The following is a 19,468-nucleotide window of genomic DNA, read 5'->3' on the forward strand; positions in this document are numbered from 1 at the left end:
CAGAAGTGCAAGGCTGCCATGAGTTATGATCAAACCACTGCACCCCAGCCTGGTCAACAGAGCCAAGGCTTAATCTCCAAAGAAGAAAAAGAAAAAGAAGAAAAGAAAAGAAAAGAAAAAAGAAAAGAAAAGAAAAGAAAAGAAAAGAAAAGAAAAGAAAAGAAAAGAAAAGAAAAGAAAAGAAAAAAGGCTGGGTGCAGTGGCTCACGCCTGTAATCCTAGCACTTTGGGAGGCCAAGGTGGGCAGACTGCCTGAGCTCAGGAGTTAGAGACCAGCCTGGGCAACATGATGAGACTCCGTCTGTATTAAAAATACAAAAAAATATTAAAATTAGTGGGGTATGGCAGCCCATGCCTGTAATCCCAGCTACTTGGGAGGCTGAGGCAAGAGAATTGCTTGAACCCAGGAAGGTGGAGGTTGTAGTGCACTGAGATCGTGCCACTGCACTCCTGCCTGGACGACAGAGCAAGATTCTGTCTCAAAAGAAAAGAAAAAAAAAAAAAAAGGGCTGGGCGCAGTGGCTCACGCCTGTAATCCTAGCACTTGGGAGGCTGAGGCGGGTGGATTGCCTGAGCTCAGGAGTTCGAGACCAGCTTGGGCAACACAGAGAAACCCTATCTCTACTAAAAATACAAAAAATTAGCCGGGCATAGTCCCAGCTACTTGGGAGGCTGAGGCATGAGAACTGCTTGAACCCGGGAGGCAGAGGTTGCAGTGAGTTGAGATTGTGCCACTGCACTCCAGCCTGGACAACAGAGTGAGACTCTGTCTCACAAAAAAAAAAAAAAAAAAAAAAAAAAAGGCAAGCCGGGCATGGTGGCTCACATCTGTAGTCCCAGCACTTTGGGAGGCTGAGACAAGTGGACCACAAGGTCAGGAGTTCGAGACCAGCCTGGCCAATATGGTGAAACCCGTCTCTACTAAAAATACAAAAATTAGCTGACATGGTGGCAGGTGCCTGTAGTCTCAGCTACTTGGGAGGCTGAGGCAGGAGAATCGCTTGAACCTGGAAGGCGGAGGTTGCAGTGAGCCAAGATCGCGCCACTGCACTCCAGCCAGGGCGACAGAGCAAGGCTCCATCTCAAAAAAAAAAAAAAAAAAAAAACTTTATTAAAAAAAAAACTTTATGTTAAGAAAAGTCATTAGAGTGGGCCCTATTTCTACATGCCTGGTATCCTTATAAGAAGAGATCTAGACAGAAACACTACAGAGTGAAGACCAAGTGAAGACACAGGGAGAAGAGAGCCATCTATAAGTAAGGAGAGAGGCCTGGAACAGATCCTTCCTTCACATCCCTCAGAAGAAATCAGCCTTGCCAACACCTTGATCTCAGACTTCCAGCCTTCAGATCTAGGAGAAAACAAATTTGTGTTGTCTAAGCTGCCCAATCTGTGAAACTTTGTTATTGGCAGCACTAGCATACAAATACAAGCAGGGAGGCAGGTGGCTGCCCCCCCACCATTGGTCAGGCATGTGACATGCATCTACTCATTTCTTCTGCACTATGGTTCCTTCTGAAGCCAAGGAGCTATTTTTATCCCTGACTTAGAAGAGGGACCAGAGGACGAAGGAGGTCCAAAGCTCACCCCAAGTCACCCTAGGTGGCAGGCTGCAAGCTGATTCCAGGTCTGTCTGACTCCAAGTTCTGTGCACTTTGTGTCACGTGGACTGCATCTCTGAATGGCCACCGAGGTTATCTGGTTAGACACCTTCATGTTATGGATGGGATGACAAAGGCCCTGGAAACCCAGCAGGTTGTCCAAATACATATAGCTAGATGACAAACCCATTAAGATTCACTAACCCAAGTCCTGCATTCTCCTCACCAAATTAAAGTACCTTAAAGTGGATGAGCATGCCTTAAGCCAGAGGTCTGGATATATGAAAGAGAGATGATAAACCTATCTACTGTCAATAGATAAACTGATCTATTGACAATGATGCAATAAACCTGAGTCACCAGAGGTCTACTTCTCTGCATCCAGGGAACTGACCAAGCTTGTCAACCTCGCAGGAAGATGATAGACGCTCAAAGCTACAGAAAAATCACAAATAAATGAATGGCGCAAACCAATAGATGGTCAGGATACCTGACCGTGGTGTAAGACGCTTTACCTCTCTGACCTTCTCATCTGGAAAAAAGCAGTAAACACCATACGTTGAACACTTACATTATGTGAGGCACCGAGCAGCTATTGCACACATATAGCTCATCTGATCTTTGTAAAAGTCCTGGGGGTGTGGATATTATCCCTGTGGCAGTCTTAAGGGTGTGCTGCTCAGATCTCCCTCCAAAAGAAAACAGGCTATGAGGAGTGAAGGCAGCCGACAATCTCCATCTTTGCAGTCCACCATGGCATTCAACTTGGGGAGAGAGGCTGTCTCCCCAGGCTGCCAGCCAATGGAATGAACACACCAGGGGTGCCAGTCTGCCCATTTCTGCCCCATGTTAGACTCTTCTAATGAGCAATCACTGCCTTGCTGAGACTTCCTCAAAACTACACTGTAGTCTAAGGTTCTTCCTGCTCAATCCTCCTTCTTTCCCCTCTCGTTTCACCAGTCAGACCAGCATCACGGACTGAAAATTTCCCTGCCTACTACTGTTTCCTTGTTCCTTTATCCTTTATTGTCATTTCCCCCAATAAATACCTTGCATAATTCTGTCTTGGCATCTACATCAAAGAACCCAAAATAATAACACTCCCGTTTTACAGATGAGAAAACTGAGTGATTAATACATCTAAGGTCATATAATTAGGAATCAAACCCACATCTCTCTCTGACTCCCAAGTCCAAGTTCTTAACCAATGGTTTAAAGAACAAAGAAAGTGTGAAGATACAACTGAAAAACAATGCTATAAAAATTCAGATGACTATGCAAAAGGCAAAGCTGCGCCATGAGAAGGACACCGTATCAAGAAACTACTCCATTATTTACTATCAGAGTGATGAGTCCTTTAATCTCATTCTCCCTATTTTATGGATGACAAGACTACCACCAAACCTGCTTACCTCACAAGGTAGTTGCAATAATCAAATGAGACTCCTCCTCCAAGAGAAAAGGGAAACAAACACAGTATGTGAGAAGATTCTCCTAACTGCAAAGCAAGTGGAGGCAAATGGATAATGGCTCTGAACCTGAAGGATTCTACTGAAGGAAGTAGCACTTCTCCCAAACAGGTCCCCAAATTTGGGGATGGAAAAAACAAAAAAGGCGAAGTAAAATATTCCAAATCTCCAAATGGCTTTTCTGCCTCAAGACTATGTGTTTTGTTCATGCCCACATCCCCAGAGCCTATAACAGCACCTGACTGGTATGTGTTAGGCACTCAGGAAATCACTGCTGAATGAGAACAATTTACAGAAGACCCCCAACCCACACCTTTCTGTCCTTCAAGACACAGGGCCATTCCTCCCACACAGCCTCACATGCAAAGCAGAATACCTGGCAGTTCATGTTGTCCTCTGCTTCAATGAGCTTCCCCCGATATACCTCACCGGTGTTCGTCTCACATGTCACAATGTGGCCCTCGGCCTCGTGCAGCACTTTAATTGGCACACCAATAGACATCTTGGCAGGAAGAGAGCTCTACAGTGAAAGAGACAACAGTCAGTTCATCTTTCAGAGTCTGAGAAGGCATGCGGCACACGTCATGCCTCCTTCAAGGCCTGGCACTCCATAAAACTTAGCAAAAACGCCAAAGCTGCATTTTCTATCAAAGAAAAAGAAAAAAGAAAGCTCAGCTCCTGGCTTGGAGGAAACTCTCTGGCAAATATGTGCAAGATGTCGGGTGAGGAGGAATGGTGGGGTGGACAGAAGTAAAAATAGGAATGAAAAGAGAGCATCTCCCATCGACCATGTGTCCCTGCTACCCTATGTCCCTTAATCTTCAGCTAAAGGACCATTAGCGAATACTGTGTGTGTAGGGGAGGGGGATTGGAATGTTAATCTGTTGCACTGTTATTTGTCAACCCTTAATTGTAGATTATTACATTTTGAGAATCATAACACAGGCCTGAGCTGTCCAATACAGTAGCTCATGTCCACATGTAGCTATTTAAATTAAACTTAACTAAAACACAATAGAATTAAAATAAAAAACCCAGTCCCTCAATCCCAGTGGCCATATTCCAAGTGCTCAACAGCTACATGTAGCTGGTGGCTACCCTACGGGAGCAGATACAGACCTAAGGACCATGCATATCTAGGAGAGGAGACTGTACTTTTAATGCAGCTCTTTAACCCTTCCCTTACTTTACCATCAAGGATATTGAGAAAATATCAAAGTGACAACGTGCTATATGCAGGAAATGCCCGTCATGGAGGAAAATAAGGGAAAGCACCTGATTTGACCTAATTAAAAGCATCAAGTAGTGAACTTTTTATTGACATGAGCGACGACTCAAAGTTGGAACCTAAGTGCACCTAAGACAGGAGAACATGAGGTTGAAAAGACAGGCTCCTTTGGTGAGGATCCCTGGCTTTCAGCCTTAGGAGCCTAGATTTTTTTTTTTTTTTTTTTTTTTTTTTTTTTTTTTTTTTTTTTTTTTTTTTTGAGACAGAGTCTTGGTCTGTCGCCCAGGCTGGAGTGCAGTGGCCGGATCTCAGCTCACTGCAAGCGCCGCCTCCCGGGTTCCCGCCATTCTCCTGCCTCAGCCTCCCGAATAGCTGGGACTACAGGCGCCCGCCACCTCGCCCGGCTAGTTTTTTGTATTTTTTTAGTAGAGACGGGGTTTCACCGTGTTAGCCAGGATGGTCTCGATCTCCTGACCTCGTGATCCGCCCGCCTCGGCCTCCCAAAGTGCTGGGATTACAGGCTTGAGCCACCGCGCCCGGCCAGGAGCCTAGATTTTATGCTGAAGATAGTGGGGAACCACTGCAAAATTATAGGTAAAGAATGACACAATGAAAAGGTAGCAGCATTTATTTACAAAATGGATCTAACGTAAGGTTTAGAAGCAGAGAAACTTGTTAAAATTTCTGCAACAGTTAAAACTGCTGCAACAGTGTGGAAAGCATGACGGGACCACTGCCTGAAAGGGAGCTGGGGGCAGAGATGCAAAGAACTTTTTAAAAAATGACCGGCTGGGCGCGATGGCTCACGCCCGTAGTCCCAACACTTTTGAAGGACGAAGCCGGTGGATCCCTTGAGCCCAGGAGTTCGAGACCAGCCAGGGTAACATGGTGAAACCGTCTCTACTTTAAAAAAAAAAAAAAAAAAAAAAAAAAAAAAACCCTCATAGGATTTGACTTCAAGATTCAAAAAACTCATAGGAAATGACTTCAAGATTACTGCCTGGAAACTTTGAAAAACACTCACCTGGAGAGATACAGAATGTAAGAAGCATGCACATTGAGGGGGCAGCTAATGAACTTACTTCCAGGCGCTAGTGAGGCGACGCTGATGTTTGGGTGGTCCAAACTTCCCGCTTTCTTCCCTCCCCGAATCCCGCAGAGTTCATGCATTGAGTCTTTCTCCAGCCCCCGGCCCCTCACAGGCACCTCGACCTCCCCTCGCCCGTCCCCAGCCTCACCGGTTCTGGCCTACTTTTCCTTCTCTTCGGTGCACGGCGAAAGCCGCTACGGCGAAGGCGTGAATCAAGAGAATGGCGGGCCCAGCTCCCAGAATTCCACTCGTTCCCAAAATGCTGCGCGCAGGGCCCGCCTCCTTCCTTTCCCCAGTGGTGAGAGCGGTGTCGCCTCCGCTTCCTCCTCACCCCGCGTGCCGGCTGGGAAACTAAGGCACCAGTACGATAGTTCCGGCACCGGAAAAGAGGGCCGAAGACTGAGCCCGGGGACCGCCGCAAACAACGACTCTTGGGGCCGGCAAAGAGCCAGAGAGGGTGCTTGCACTTCCAAGCACCCCACACCAAGGACAGGCTGGACGGCAAGGCGGAGACTCGGGGCCTGGGCCCTCAGACCGGGGGCAGCAGGAGGTTGGGCCAAGGGCCAGGACTTCCCCTCACAATTTAATTTTTTGATCCCAGCACCGCCAGGTAAGGGGCGCCCTGAGTGAGGCTACGTATCTCGTACGGATAAAGTTAGGTATAGAGTAGAGAGGAGGCCGGCTCAGGGTCATCCCTAAAGGCAGTTTAAGGAGAGTTGTTTGGAGCCTCCGGAATACACTGGGCTGGACCAGGGTTTACAGCTAAGACTGGCAAACGAGCGGGCCCCGGCAGAGGCGGGGCTTGCTGAAGGGAGGAGCCTCTGTTCACGAAATGCACGGGCTTTGGGGCGGGGCTCAAGGAAAGGGGCGGAGCTTCCGAGTCCGCGTCTTGTTGGGCTTCGCGGCTGCGCGAGGATTGGACGAGAGGGCTGGGCCACTCGACGCTGAGGCGGTGAATGGCCGGGGCAGATTTAAATCGGGAGGCTGGGGGCCTCTAGGATCAAAGTTTGGGGCGGGGCTTAGGGAAAGGGCGGGGCCTCCAGATTCGAGACCTGGAAGGGCTGGGGCGGGGCTTGGGGCGGCCCAGCCACCGCCTCCGGTTCTCCCCTCCGCAGCGGCGGCGGTGGCGGAGGAGGAACTCGACACGCACCGACCGCCCTACCGCCCCAGCCGAAGCGGAAGCTGTAGCCCGCTCTGGGCCGGGGCCATGGGCGCCCCGCGCCGCCCGGGTCATGAGGACGGAGGCGGAGGCAGCGGGGCCGCCGCTCGAGCCCGGTCAGTGCCTCTCTGTGGGCCCAGTCTTCACCCTAGGAACGAAGGGGACCCCGCCCTAGCGCGGGGCAGGGTCCAGCTGCGCGACCTTGGGCCGACTCCCGCCTCACCCCCACACCCGCCTCGCTCCAGTCAGTGGGGGTTTCCTGACACTGGCAGGATTGCGACCCTTGTCCGCATGGTGGGAGGGTCCGGGTAGAAGGGGCGCCACCTTCCCCAGAAGCGAAAAGTCCTACTGGAGCCGCCTTGGGAGCTCTCGTGCCTTGGGGAACCGTGGAGGACTGAGGCTGGGAAGGGCAGGAAACTGGCCGAGAGCACCGAGTAATGAAAGGGCCGGTGCTCTGGCCTCCCAGAGTCGGCGTTTTGTCTTGCTCCTGTTCTTCCCCCTCTGGTTCCCTCTGCCACGCGGTAGCCTGAGCCCCTTTGGGGCGGAGACTCGGACTGGTTTTCAATGTCTTGGCAGTTAGTTTGCTTGCCCAAGAGGTAGGGGAGGGGGAAGACGTGATTCCTGTCCTGCTGAAGGCGCAGGGTTGGTGAGGAACGGAGTGCTAGCTAGTAAACTCTCAAGTGAAGTGCCAACTGTGGGAGAGGTCAACAACATGTGGGACCCTGACCTTCAGGTGTCACTCCCAGGGAGTGTTTTCTTTTGTGTTTGCTGTGTGGAGTGGGGGGGGATTTACATCCCTCCTCCTCCAGTTGTCTAGCCCTGTGATCTGAGACAAGATAGTTGCCTTTCCTGAGCCTCAGAGGAGGAATGGCTTACATTCACAGGGAGCTTTCTATGAGGCAGGCAGGCGCTGTGCGCAGTTGTTTACATGCAGTGCCTCATTAATCCTGATAACGACCCAGTGAAGTAGGTGCCCACTGTGATTTGCACTTTTTCAGCTGACCAGACTGAGTCTGAGATGGGTTAAGTATTCAAGGCTAGCACATTACCTGCCTTCCTTAGTGACAACCACTAACTGAGGTCAGACCAGGGCCTTCCAGGCAGCCCCTTGGCTCCAGGCAGCAACATCTGGCTGTGACTTTGTGTTCAGAAGGCTAAAGCTGTTACGGGGACAAATGCCAAGGCCTCGCCTAACATTATCTCCCCCAACATGAGCATCTCTAGGTCCCATCTGCCCTTGCCAAGACTGGAGATGGCCCTATGGGGCCTGCCAGGCCTCAGGATCAAGGAGTTCTCAATTGCAGGGCAAGAGGAGGAGGGGCAGCTGAGTCTCTGAGAGAGAGCTGCTGTCCTGTGCCACATTTTACAGCTGGACACGGAAAGGCATGGACAGAGTCACAGCCTGGCAGAAGATGGCTCAGCTAGTCAGTGTCACAGCTCAAGCCACAGAGTAAGGAGGGAACCTCACACAGAAGGCTGTAGTCTGGACGCCTGGGGGAAGAGGGGTGCAGAGCAGTGAAGTGGCAAGTAGGCCTGGGCATCTCAAGGTATGAGGTCTTTTTGGAAAATGCCTTCCATTCCCCAAGCATATCTAAGTGCCTGCTCTGGGCTGAGGGCTGGAAGGAGGCAAATGCAACCTCGTCTCCATCTGCCACTGAAGAATTCTCATTTTGTGCGATAGAGGAAAGCAGAGCTCTCCCACTGCTCAGCATTTTATGAGTCCCTAGGGGTTAGGGCTTAGGTGGGTTTTTAGTCACCTTTGTGTCCCCAGAGCCTAGCAAACAGTGAGTGCTTAGTAAGTTCATTTCTTCTGACCTGGCACAGTAGTAGCTCACCCCTGTAATCCCAGGACTTTGAGAGGCCAAGGCAGGAGGATTGCTTGAGCCCAGGAGTTTGAGACCAACCTGGGCAGCATAATGGGACCCCATCTCTACAAAAAAAATTTAAAAATTATCTGGGTGTGGTAGTGTGTGCCCATAGTTCCAGCTACTCAGGTGGCTGAGGTCAGAGGATCCCTTGAGCCTGGGAGTTCAGGGCTGCAGTGAGCTCTGGTCACACCACTGCACTCCAGCCTGCGTGACAGAGTGAGACCCTGTTTCAAGTTCTTTTTTTTTTTTTTTTTTTTTTTTTAATGAGATGGAGTCTCGCTGTTGCCCAGGCTGGAGTGCAGTGGCGTAATCTTGGCTCACTGCAACCTCCACCTCCCGGGTTCAAGCACTTCTCCTGCCTCAGCCTCCCAAGTAGCTAGGATAACAGGCTCTGGCCATCACACCCGGCTAATGTTTGTATTTTTAGTAGAGACGGGGTTTCACTATGTTGGCCAGGCTGGTCTCAAACTTCTGACCTCAAGTGATCTGCCTGCCTTGGCCTCCCAACGTTCTGGGATTACAGGTGTGAGCCACCGTGCCTGGCCTAAAAAAGTTTATTTCTTCCAGCAAATATTTATTGAGTTACTACTAAACGTCCAACACCAGTGACTGAGAATAACAGGGAACAAGATTGGCAGGTTTCCTGCTGTCTCAGTTCATTTGTGCTTCTATAACAAAATAGTCAGGACTGGGTAATTTAGAAACGATAGAAATTTCTTTTTTTCTTTTTTGGAGATGGAGGTCTCACTATTTTGCTCAAACTGGTCTCAAACTCCTTGTCTCTTGTCTTGGCCTCGTGAGTAGTTGGGATTACAGGTGTATGCCACTGTGCCCAGCTCTAGAAATTTAATTCTTCACGGTTCTGGAGACTCCGAGGTCCAAGATGAAGGCGCTGGCAGGTTCTGTGTCTAGTAAAGGCCTGTTCCTTGTAGATGGTGACACCTGCGTGTCCTCAGTGGTGGAAGGAACAGAAAGGCCGTAAACACTGTACCTTTACATGACAGAAGAACAGAAGGGCAAAAAAAAAATGGCCCATGCTAGTTTCCTCCAGCCCTTTTATAGGCAGTAATTCACTGATGAGGGCAGAGCCTTTCTGACTTCCCAAAAGGCCACACTTACTTATGTATTTATTTATTTATTTATTTTTGGTTGTGGATATCTTCCACACCCATCTTTTCATACCACCACAATGGAGATTAAGTTTCAACATGAATTTTGGAGAGGATACCATAGCACCTGCCTTCAGGAAGCTTGCAGTCTAGAGACAGAGTGGCTTGATCTATTGCTACTTTTGCCAAGCACCGTGAAGGAAATGAACAGGATGCTGTGAAGGAGAGTCCCCTCGTTTCTCAAAGGCTTAGTTAGAAAAACCTCTAAGAAGAGATTTTGAGCTGGGACTTGAATGACTAGAAGGGACACAACTTTGAGAAGAGCAGCCAGGAGAGAGTTTCAGACAGAGGGAGCCTCACATGCCAATGCGTTGGGGGTAGAATGAAGCCTTAAGGAGTTCACAGGTTAACTAGACCACAGGTGAGGGCGGCCGGCCGAGATGAGGCTGGCGGGGCAGGTTAAGCAGGGCCCCACACACAGGGGAGTGAGGGGAACTGGGGCTGCCACAGCAGGAGGGCTCCTGGGGTGGCTCTGCACAGAGCTGGTCACATGGTCCAGGAGAGACCTGCCAGATGGGGAAATAATGTGGGCTGGGTTTTCACGTGCTGAACGAGTGTCATGAGTGAGTAACAGCAGAGATAAGTCTCCTCCTCTTTAGACTCTGAACTTTGTCCAGGTTCACGAGATGGCTACGGAGGAGGGTCCTGCATGCCACATGCCCAGTTGTCCCACCTCAGGGCTTTAGCACATGCTGTTCCCCCATCCCCTCTAAGGCACACCCCTACCGTTTCCCCCAACCTAGGCCTCTATTTTGTTATGTTTGCTTGTTTTTGCTGTCCATCAGGATAGTTAACTTTGTATCACTCACTGCTGTATCTCCAGTACACACACCAGGCACTTACTAGGCTTTGGGGAAATATTTGTCGACTGAATGACTGAATCAGACCAAAGTCCCCCCTCGTCTGCCCCCTGCCCGTTTAGGGATGGCCAGACTCATTCCAGCAAGAGGAAGTCAGCTGCCCAGCCCACAGCCAGCCAGCAGCGGCACAGTTGGGTCTGGAATGCTAGGTCAGGCTCTTTCTGCTCCACCTCACAGCCTGGCAAAGACAGACCGAGAGGTTGCCCAGGGTTGGTGGGGGGTGGAGCTCACAAGGATATTCCATATGCTGCACAGCTTACCTGACAGTTCCCTTCTCCTGGCCATGGTCTCACACCCTGGCGGTCCTGGGGTCTTTGGAGTCAAGCAAACCTCCAGGGGCCTCGTGAACTCAGATATACGTATCTGCTGAGTCCCTCCCATGTGCCATTCCTGGAATGAAAGCAGGAAACAAAACAGCCCCTGTTGACCAGGCGGGGTGGCTCACACCTGTAATCCCAGCACTTTGGGAGGCTGAGGTGGATTATCTGAGGTCAGGAGTTCGAGACCAGCCATGGACAACATGGTGAAACCCCATCTCTACTAAATTATAATAATCAGCTGGGCGTGGTGGCGCGCCTGTGGACTAAGGCTACTCTGAGGCAGGAGAATCACTTGCCACCTGGGAGGCAGAGGTTGCAGTGAGCCGAGATCATGCCATTGCACTCTAGCCTGGGCAACCGAGTGAGACCCCGTTGAAAAAAAACGACCCTGTCCCTCCTCCTCAGAGTTCCCACCAAAAGAAGGCCTCTGAGTAGGCATGGGGGCAGTGACTGCACATGTGGGTCACTGGGCCCAAGAGGGGCAGCACTGGAGAAGTGATATCCAAGGGCAGGAGTTAGGCACCCAGGAAGCCAGGTATGTCCAGGCAGAGGGACCAGGTGTGCAAAGGCCCCTGGGGTGTGAGGGATTATGACAAGCAAAGGCAAGGGTGCAGAGGGTGCTAGGGCAGCAGCCATGGAGGTGTTGTCTTAAGAAATGTGGGACCCAGCTCACTGGAGGATTTTCAGTAGGGCTGACCTCTCTGGCCAGTGTTTTGGGGAGATCACTGCTACTGTAGGAGCCTGGATTTAAGGGGGTTGCTGAAGGATTGTGGGAAGGTCCCTGAGCAGCCCCTGCAGGGTCTAGGCAGGAGGCAGTGACACTGTCTCCCATGAGGGTGGCAGTGGTGGGCTCTGCGCTGAGGGTCTGTGACTTCCCTCTGTTTCTGCACAGGGGACTTTGTGCAGCTGCCTGTGCCAGTCATCCAGCAGCTCTACCACTGGGACTGTGGCCTGGCCTGCTCCAGGATGGTGCTGCGGTGAGTGGGGCCAGGGCTGGGGGCTCCCCATCTACATCTCCTGCTCTGGCTTGGGAGAGACCTGGGTGGGATCCATTGTCCCTGTAACTGTCTTTGGTTGGGACTTGCAGGAGGCCAAGCTTCTACCTGGTCCTAGTCCCATCTGCAAAAGCGAGCAAGGGGTGGACCAGGCCTTCCAGGTCTCCATCATAGTAATGCCTGGGGGCTTGGGGTGGCCAGGAAGTCCCAGGTGTCCAGGCCTGTCCCACAAGGCCGCTCTGTGACTGGGACAGGAGGCCCTCCACCCCCGGCCTCTGGCTCCTGGGAGACTGGGGTGTTGGCCGTTAAGCGGAAGCTGTGTGAATATCCCAGAAATCTGGACAGTGAGAGCCAAGAGGGACTGTAGCCGTCACCTTGTACAAGAGTTTATCATTTGGCTTCTTGGAACCCCAGGGCAGCTGTACCTTCATCTGTTTTACATCCTGGAAATCCCAGCCACATTCAATAAAAGGGTTCTGTGCCTAAAACTTTGAAAACCACTGATGTGATCCAGGGACCTCATCTTAGAGATGAAGCTAAAGAGGTCAGAGAAGACACGACTTGCCCAAGGTCACAGCCCACAAGACACAAGAGATGTGAGAAGCAGAGTCCAGGCCTGCAACTCTGGAGCCAGGATGGTGCCCCAGGCAGCCTGGGCAGTGTGTGGGCAGGACCTAGGGGCTCATGATGAAGGAGGGAGACTTCTGGGGAATGGGACCTGTGACAGGGGCTCTTGGGCCAGCGGGTAGAGGGTGACCTGGTCCAGTTAACCCTCGAGAGCAAGCTGAGCTCCCCACGCATCTCCCTGCAGGTACCTGGGCCAGCTGGACGACAGTGAGTTTGAGAGAGCCCTGCAGGAGCTGCAGCTGACCAGGAGCATCTGGACCATCGACCTGGCCTACCTGATGCACCACTTTGGTGTGAGGCACCGCTTCTGTACCCAGACCCTGGGCGTCGACAAGGGCTACAAGAACCAGGTGAGCGACCAGCCACTGGGCCTTCCCATGTGGGGACACACAGAGGTATAAGGCCACTTGGTTCCAGTAGTTGGAAGAGGGAGCAGTCAAGGGCTAGACACCCAGGTAGATACCCAGGTGTGCAGAGACCAGGCAGCAGCAGCAGAGAGGCTATAGGCAGGATTTGGGAGCCAGTCAGAGCAGGTGCCTTTGCATTCTGGCCTGCCCAGAGGATCTGAGTACTAAGTCCTGGCTCCTGTCTGCCTGCCTTCTACAGCCCTCAGAATATGCAGAGGCCACTTCCTACGTTCTTTGCTACTGCCACAAGGCAGGCCCAGGGCCTCTGAGAACATCACTGGCTTCATCCAGCCATCATATGCACATTTTTTTTCTTTTCACCAGGAGAGCCAGCTTTTAAGCTGGGTAATTGGTAGTCTAGAAGAAAACCAAAATACCATCTTTTCTTTTTTTTTTGCCTTTTGAAAAATAATGCCAACATAGCCATGCCAGCAAAATGTGTTCCGTGGACCACACCTAGCTAAGCCAAGCTGTAGCTGAGCTGTCCCAGGTGGCTCAGCCTCATCCCCCTTGCTTATTCGCTATGGGCTCCTGCTCATGCCTGCCAGAGTGTACAAGCCCAAGGGTGATCGATCCTCCCCAGGGAGCTGACCTGAGCCCAGCTGCTCACCCCTCTCAAGCATCGTCCTCATGCCTCTGTGTGGTCCTGCATCCCTGCTCCTGCTTAGGACAGACAGCTTTCTGATCAGGCTTGCTGCACGTACCATCTGCCCTGGCAGGTGGGGCTCCTCTGCCCTCCTGTTGTCTCTGCCTCCGTAACATGCTCTTTAGTTCCTTCATCCAAATGGAGTGAAGGCAGCCTGGGTGGTGGCTGCTCCAGCTCCCTCTTCTCTGTTCAGTCTTTCTACAGGAAGCACTTTGACACAGAGGAGACCCGGGTGAATCAGCTGTTTGCACAAGCCAAGGCCTGCAAGGTGCTGGTGGAGAAATGGTGAGCCCCCCGACCTTCCTACCCGCCCTTCCTCTCACGCCTGCTCACCCACAGATCTGCAGTGGGGAGGCCTCGGGATAGTGTTCAGGAAAGGCTGGAACTCTGGAGCCAGGCAGAACTGGCTACCGGGTGGCTGTGGGCACTGACTTGCCCCCTTGAGCCTTGGTTTATGGAGATCACTGGGGCTTCATGACCCAGGCTCTGACTGGGGATGGATCCTGAGCAGGTGCTGGAGGGACAGGTGAGCGAGAGAGATTGCATCCAGCCCTTGGGCTGCTTGCAGAAGGACAGCATGGGACACAACACAGGACCCCTAATGAAAGGGTGATGGCCTAAGAGGAATGTGCTGGTGCAGTGATTGACAAGGGACGGGGAGAGGGAGGACCCAGTGTGTAGGGGCTGCTGTGACCTTACAAGGGCCTCCCCTTCTCATCTGTATGCATTGGGGCTGGATTCAGGAAGACCCCGGGTGCAGTTTGCCCCAGTGTGAGTGGCATTCTTCTCTGGACTGTGTGAGAGTGGGGCTCAGACCTGCTGCCTCTAGGTCCTGGACAGGCTTTTCTCAGATTTTCCCTTTCTTTGCAGATTTATATTTTCATTATTGACCTGCTATAATCACATGATAGGTGATTTAGAAAATGGGGGTGGGGTGGGATCTCCATTCATACTATGACCACATGGGCACATGTTGGAAGGAAAGGCAGCAAATGTTTATTTAGCGGCTGTCAACAGGTGCCATCTCCTTGAGTGGAAAAGCTGTTGCTGTCTCCGTTTCTCGGGGGAGGAAACTGAGGATGAGAGAGACACCCAAGGTCACCCCCAGCATCTTGACCATGGCATGATCTGAACCCATGCTTGTTATTCCTTGAAGCCTGTAGCTTTTCCTTCCAGCCAGCCTCCTGCTTTTTCCCTATAGCTGAAATTCCACTCTTGTACACTGCCACTGGGAACTCAGCCAGCTATTTTGTTTCAAAGACCAAATGGAAAAATGGCACGTTTCCTTGGCCGAGGCAGCAATCCAAACTGCCACGTGACTCAGCTGTGGCTGAAGCTGGGCCAGGCCATGTGGTACTGATGCTGCCACTCCTAAGGAAGGCACCAAGTGGGTGAGCAGCCCCTCCAGCAAAGATGCAGGAGCCCCTGGCCTAGAGCTCCCCCTGCCCACAGCCCCATCTTCCCTCTGCCCCTCTGGGTGTTTTCTTTTGTCTTTTTTTAAGAGACAAGGTCTTACTCTGTCATGCAGGCTGGAGTGCTGTGCTGCAATATTGCAATATAGCTCACGGCTACAGCCCAAGACTCAAGTGATCTTCTTGCCTCAGTCTCCCGAGTAGCTGGAACCACAATCTCATACCACCATGCCCCATGCCTGGTAAATTTTTTAATGTTTTTGCAGAGACAGTTATTGCTGTGTTGCCCAGGCTGGTCTCTAATTCCTGGGCTCAAGCGATTCTTCCACTTTGGCCTCCCAAAACACTGGGATTACAGGCGTGAGCCGCTGTGCCCAGCCCTGCTCTAGGTTTTCATGTGGATTTGCTGCCTAGTGGAAGGTACAGGATGGGGCAGCACCTTCTGTTAGTGAGGGAGGCTCCAGGCAGATGTCATTGCTGAATTGGAGCTCCCCTGGAAGTAATGTGGCCCAGCCCTTCCTGGGCAGCCCCTTCTGCCACAAGGAGCCTTAGGAAAAAAGTAAAATAACTCTTTCAGAGAAGCATTTGGTTTTGAAAGTGTCTGAGCCATGCGTGGCTTAGATTTAGGGGATTAGATTGGGCAGGCAGTTTTCAACGTAAACTACATATGATTTAGGGTAGAGGAGAGACAAGGCTGGGCAAAAAGAATTCACTAACCAGCCTGGGGCACAGGAGGACGATGGTTTCTGTGTGCTGCTCTAGTGGCCCTTGACTGGACCCACCTGGAGCTGAACTGCCCTCCCCGTGAAGGGCCTGACAGGGCCAGCTCATCTTTGTGCACACTCAGACACGCACACCATACCAGTCTCCTGCTTGGCTCTAGGCTGAGCCTGGGCCACAAGTGACAGAGCAGGGAGTTCAGGGCAAAGGGAAGAGGAGCCGATCCCCAAGCTTTGTAACAGAGAAACAGGAACAAGCAGGGATCCAGTTGAGGGATGGGGAATGGGGGCCCAGCAGCACCAGCTGACCCCTCTCCTGCCCACAGCACAGTGAGTGTGCAGGACATCCAGGCGCACCTGGCTCAGGGCCATGTGGCCATCGTGCTGGTGAACTCTGGGGTGCTGCACTGTGACCTGTGTTCCAGCCCTGTCAAGTACTGCTGCTTCGCCCCCAGTGGCCACCGCTGCTTCTGCCGCACTCCTGACTACCAGGGCCACTTCATCGTCCTGCGCGGCTACAACCGGGCCACTGGCTGCATCTTTTACAACAACCCAGCCTATGCTGACCGTGAGTGCTGGGTGGGGCGGGTGAGGCAGAGTGGGCCACATTCACTGTTCTGTATGGCCAGTGCCCATGATTCCCACCCATGCAATCTAGTGTGGCCAGGGCCTCCCTTACCACCTTTTCCCCAAAGCCCCTGCTCCTCCTTTACTCTTGTCACTGGAGCCACCCCTCAGGCCATGCAGGCAAACCTGCAGCAAACTATGCCAGCCTTCTCTACAACCTGGCCACCTCTCCCTCCCACACCACAGGCCCCACGCCACTGCCCAGGTCCCTGCCTCACCCTTTCATGCTGCACAGGCTGCACCCCTCCCCCAGCCCCCAGGATGGCCAGCACATTCCTCAGAAAGAAGCCGGCCAGAGCCAGCCCCTGCTCTAGACCCATCCTGGCCTGCCTGCTGCCCTCCAGGCACAGGGAAGGGCCGCCCTGACTCTCATAGACTGGATTCACAGAGACAGCCCCTAGACGCCCTGATCACATAAACTTACCCCATCTATGTGGCCTGGAGCATGTTTCTTCCCCTCTCTGGGCCTCACTTTCTCTAACTGCTCAACTGGGGAGGAGTCAGAGAAAGCTCATGAAGACCAGGATGGGCAAGGAGGGCTTCCTGAGGGTGGAGGACTTGAGCTGAGAGGAGTGGCCATGCGGGTGGAACACAGACCTCACCCAGCTCTCCTGGGCACTGTGTCGGTGGGGTAGGTGCTTTCTCACAACCCGTTTTGCTCTCACTGACCCCGTTTTGCCCTCTCCACCCCCAGCAGGAATGTGCAGCACCAGCATCAGTAACTTTGAGGAGGCCAGAACCAGCTATGGCACAGATGAGGACATCCTCTTTGTCTACTTGGACAGCTGACAGCAGGAGCCTGGTGTGCCCAGGCCCTTGGACCCCATCCCCACCCCAGCTGGGCCCACTCAGGATGCCCTGGCCCAGGCCTGGGGCTGCTGGGGCTGGAATGTGGAACTGCAGCCTCAGCCCATCTGGCAGAGCCCCAGAAACTCTGGGATACTGTGGCACAGCTGCTTTGTCTGCCAGTGCCGTGTGTTGTCATGTCGCTCACGCCAAGCACCTGCTGGCTGCTGGAAGCATACCCCAAGACCCCAAGCCTGACTCCAGCTGTGCCCACAGGAAGTCCAGTCCCAACAGTGCCCTTGTTGCCTTTGAGCCAGACCCAAGGCAAGGGTCTCCACACAGACCGCAGGGCTGAGTCTGGAGAGAGAAGTCCCTTGACTAATGCCACTTGTCAGGACAGTATGAGAGTGTCTGGAGACAGCATAGTTGACCCCAATCGCCCAGAACTGAGGACCCCTCCAGGCCCCTCTCTTCTGGAAGTGCTGCATATGCCCCCATGCCCCGTGGGTGACGACACCACCGTCTCCTGCCTACCCATGGGCCCAAGTTTCTGTGGCTCGTTACAGGGTGTCTGGCCCCTGCCACCCAGCATAGACACACCTCACAGCTGCCCTGCCGTGCAGAGCCCTGGCCCCTGGAGACTCTTAAGCCACCCACAGCCCTCCAGGTCCTCCAGCTCAGATGGAGGGCTCTCGGGGGTGTGGCCTGGGCCTAAATCCCACTGGTAGGCCTGATGGCTGGCGGCACAGTGCGTGCTCTGGGAATAAACAGCTGCCCTAGACCCAGAGGGATCTCCACACCCAGGAAGCCTCCTGACACCAGCCTAAATCCTGACAGCAGGGTCTGCCCTCTGAGTGTGGGGAGCCCCTAGTCCTTTAAGGTTGGCTGCTAGGGCCTGTGCTCCAAAGCAATGGGCAGGGGCAGCCTGCAGCTACCCACGCAGCCTGGTCTTCACATGAGGTTGCACATGATACTGGGCCTCTTTTATCTTGACGGAAAAGAGGGGTTCCTGCCTAGGATCTTACAACACAGCAAGTAGCATAGAGCTCTTTACTTCCTCTTTTTTTCTTCTTTGGTTGGGGTCAGGGGTTGTTTGAGATTTAAGTTTTCATTTTTGAGGGGTAATCACCTTCAAGTATAACAGTAATCGTAAGAGTGAAGGTACTTTGGAACCACTAACACCTCTGCACAGGGCAGTTAGCCAGCTCAAGTTCTTTTTCAGAGAAAGGGACTTGGCCAGCGGTTTAAGTATCTGCCCCTTCACCTCACAGACGAGGCAGCTGATGAGGCAGCTGGCCCAGTCTGGGGAGGCTGCCCAGGACAATGGTGGAGCTGGGCCTTGAACCCCAGTCTGTACCGAAAAAACTAAGGGAAATTGATCATTTTCAAAGGGGCAACAGTGATACCATCCCTGCACTCCTGGGTCCTGCTCTTACAGTGCCCAAGGCAGGGCATGGGGGCAGCTGGCCCCTCCCCCACCAGGTGACTCTGGGGGCAGAGGTGGGCTCTGTTTAGGAGGGCGGTCAGACCACCTAGCCAAATTGCTCCTCAACCCTAGACAAAGCCTTTGGCCAAGAGGGAGGTGCTGTTAGCTGGGCAGCCCTTCTGGGTTTCAGAGACCGGTGTTGGCTCCAGACTGGTCTCATCTCCATTGCCTTAATGCCAGGTGGCCCAGGAGTGCCCATGCACAGCAGCTGTAGGGTGTGGGCATCTTCAGGAGTGTTCTGGTAAAATTGTGAGGATAGCTGTGTGAAGGAAACCAGTGGAAGGAAATGAAGTTTTCAGGATGGCGGGATGTGATTCAGACACAGTGCACATGCTGTTAGGGCTGTCACTAGGGAGTGGCCTTCATGGAGGGTGGTAACAGCACCTCAGTCCATCCAAGATGTTTAGAAATAGTCTGCGGTCCCAGAGGACGGCTTCTCAGGGCACGCCACAGTTAAAGGTCACCTGCCTGGAAGATGAATGAGAAAGCTGCCCGTTCTGAAGACCCACCTGCCTAGGGAGGGTCACAGAGGCAGGATGTAAGCCACACTGTGTTGCATTCTTGCACAAGTCATGAAAATGGGGCCAGAGAGCGAGCCTGGACATCGGGGACTTCTGCCCACAGCACATGACACCCACAGCTGCCCAGCCTGTCCACGTGCTGGGGACCAGCACAGCACCTGAAGCCATGTGTGACAGTGAGCTTTGTTCATTCTAGCCACAGGGGGATGAAAGGGATCTTTTGCATCGCAGAGATTTTATATATATTTTGTTTGTAATGAGCCATTCTCAATAAACATTCTCACTGCAAAATGGTGGTAGCCCCTGGCTGGCCTCTGTGAAGCTGTGTTGATCTGCAGAATTCCTGTCCCTAAGTTCTCAGCATGAGCACATGGGAACCCAGGTCCTTGTCTTGCCATACCCAGTTTAGCTGGGACTGGAATCCTGTTTTCTGTTTTCTAGGGCCATATCCATCCTATTCAGGCCTGGATGCTTGTGG

At 52.6% G+C, this 19,468-nt stretch overlaps 2 protein-coding genes across 6 annotated transcripts in view; one reads left to right on the forward strand and one right to left on the reverse strand.

The window, feature by feature from the left end:
• Window positions 1-19,468, reverse strand: part of SNRPD3 (small nuclear ribonucleoprotein D3 polypeptide) — an 82,039-nt gene that overhangs the window by 14,245 nt on the left and 48,326 nt on the right. Inside the window, exons 2-3 of one of the 2 annotated variants that reach the window (XM_050746426.1) lie at window positions 5,537-5,619; window positions 3,447-3,590 (exon numbers count right to left, since the gene is read on the reverse strand). In XM_050746426.1, coding sequence (XP_050602383.1) covers window positions 3,447-3,572 — 126 coding nt within the window. In that variant the 5' untranslated portion in view covers window positions 3,573-3,590; window positions 5,537-5,619. Of the gene's footprint in view, window positions 1-3,446; window positions 3,591-5,536; window positions 5,905-19,468 lie in introns of those variants that run through there. The other variant, XM_050746425.1, reaches the window with a different exon arrangement.
• Window positions 5,909-19,281, forward strand: GUCD1 (guanylyl cyclase domain containing 1). Of its 4 annotated transcripts, XM_050746301.1 has the most exons (7): window positions 5,909-5,998; window positions 6,504-6,663; window positions 11,657-11,741; window positions 12,571-12,736; window positions 13,633-13,724; window positions 15,897-16,138; window positions 16,892-19,281. In XM_050746301.1, the coding sequence occupies exons 2-7, from the start codon at window positions 6,621-6,623 to the stop codon at window positions 16,984-16,986; spliced, it is 723 nt and encodes a 240-aa protein (XP_050602258.1). In that variant the 5' UTR covers window positions 5,909-5,998; window positions 6,504-6,620; the 3' UTR covers window positions 16,987-19,281. The 4 variants fall into 4 exon arrangements, with proteins under 4 accessions (XP_050602258.1, XP_050602257.1, XP_050602259.1 ...); XM_050746300.1 differs by lacking the exon at window positions 5,909-5,998 and having other exon boundaries at window positions 6,301-6,663; XM_050746302.1 differs by lacking the exon at window positions 5,909-5,998 and having other exon boundaries at window positions 6,301-6,663; window positions 16,895-19,281.

Source organism: Macaca thibetana, chromosome 10, assembly GCF_024542745.1.
Source record: "Macaca thibetana thibetana isolate TM-01 chromosome 10, ASM2454274v1, whole genome shotgun sequence".
Taxonomy (NCBI): Eukaryota; Metazoa; Chordata; class Mammalia; order Primates; family Cercopithecidae; genus Macaca; species Macaca thibetana.

Excerpts from the sequence above, each read along its gene's own strand:
- GUCD1 (XM_050746301.1), top strand. The coding sequence starts at position 6,621 with ATGAGGACGGAGGCGGAGGCAGCGGGGCCGCCGCTCGAGCCCG. Across the intron at positions 6,664-11,656 it reads GGGGCCGCCGCTCGAGCCCG|GGGACTTTGTGCAGCTGCCT; the intron begins GTCAGTGCCTCT and ends GTTTCTGCACAG. Across the intron at positions 11,742-12,570 it reads TGCTCCAGGATGGTGCTGCG|GTACCTGGGCCAGCTGGACG; the intron begins GTGAGTGGGGCC and ends ATCTCCCTGCAG.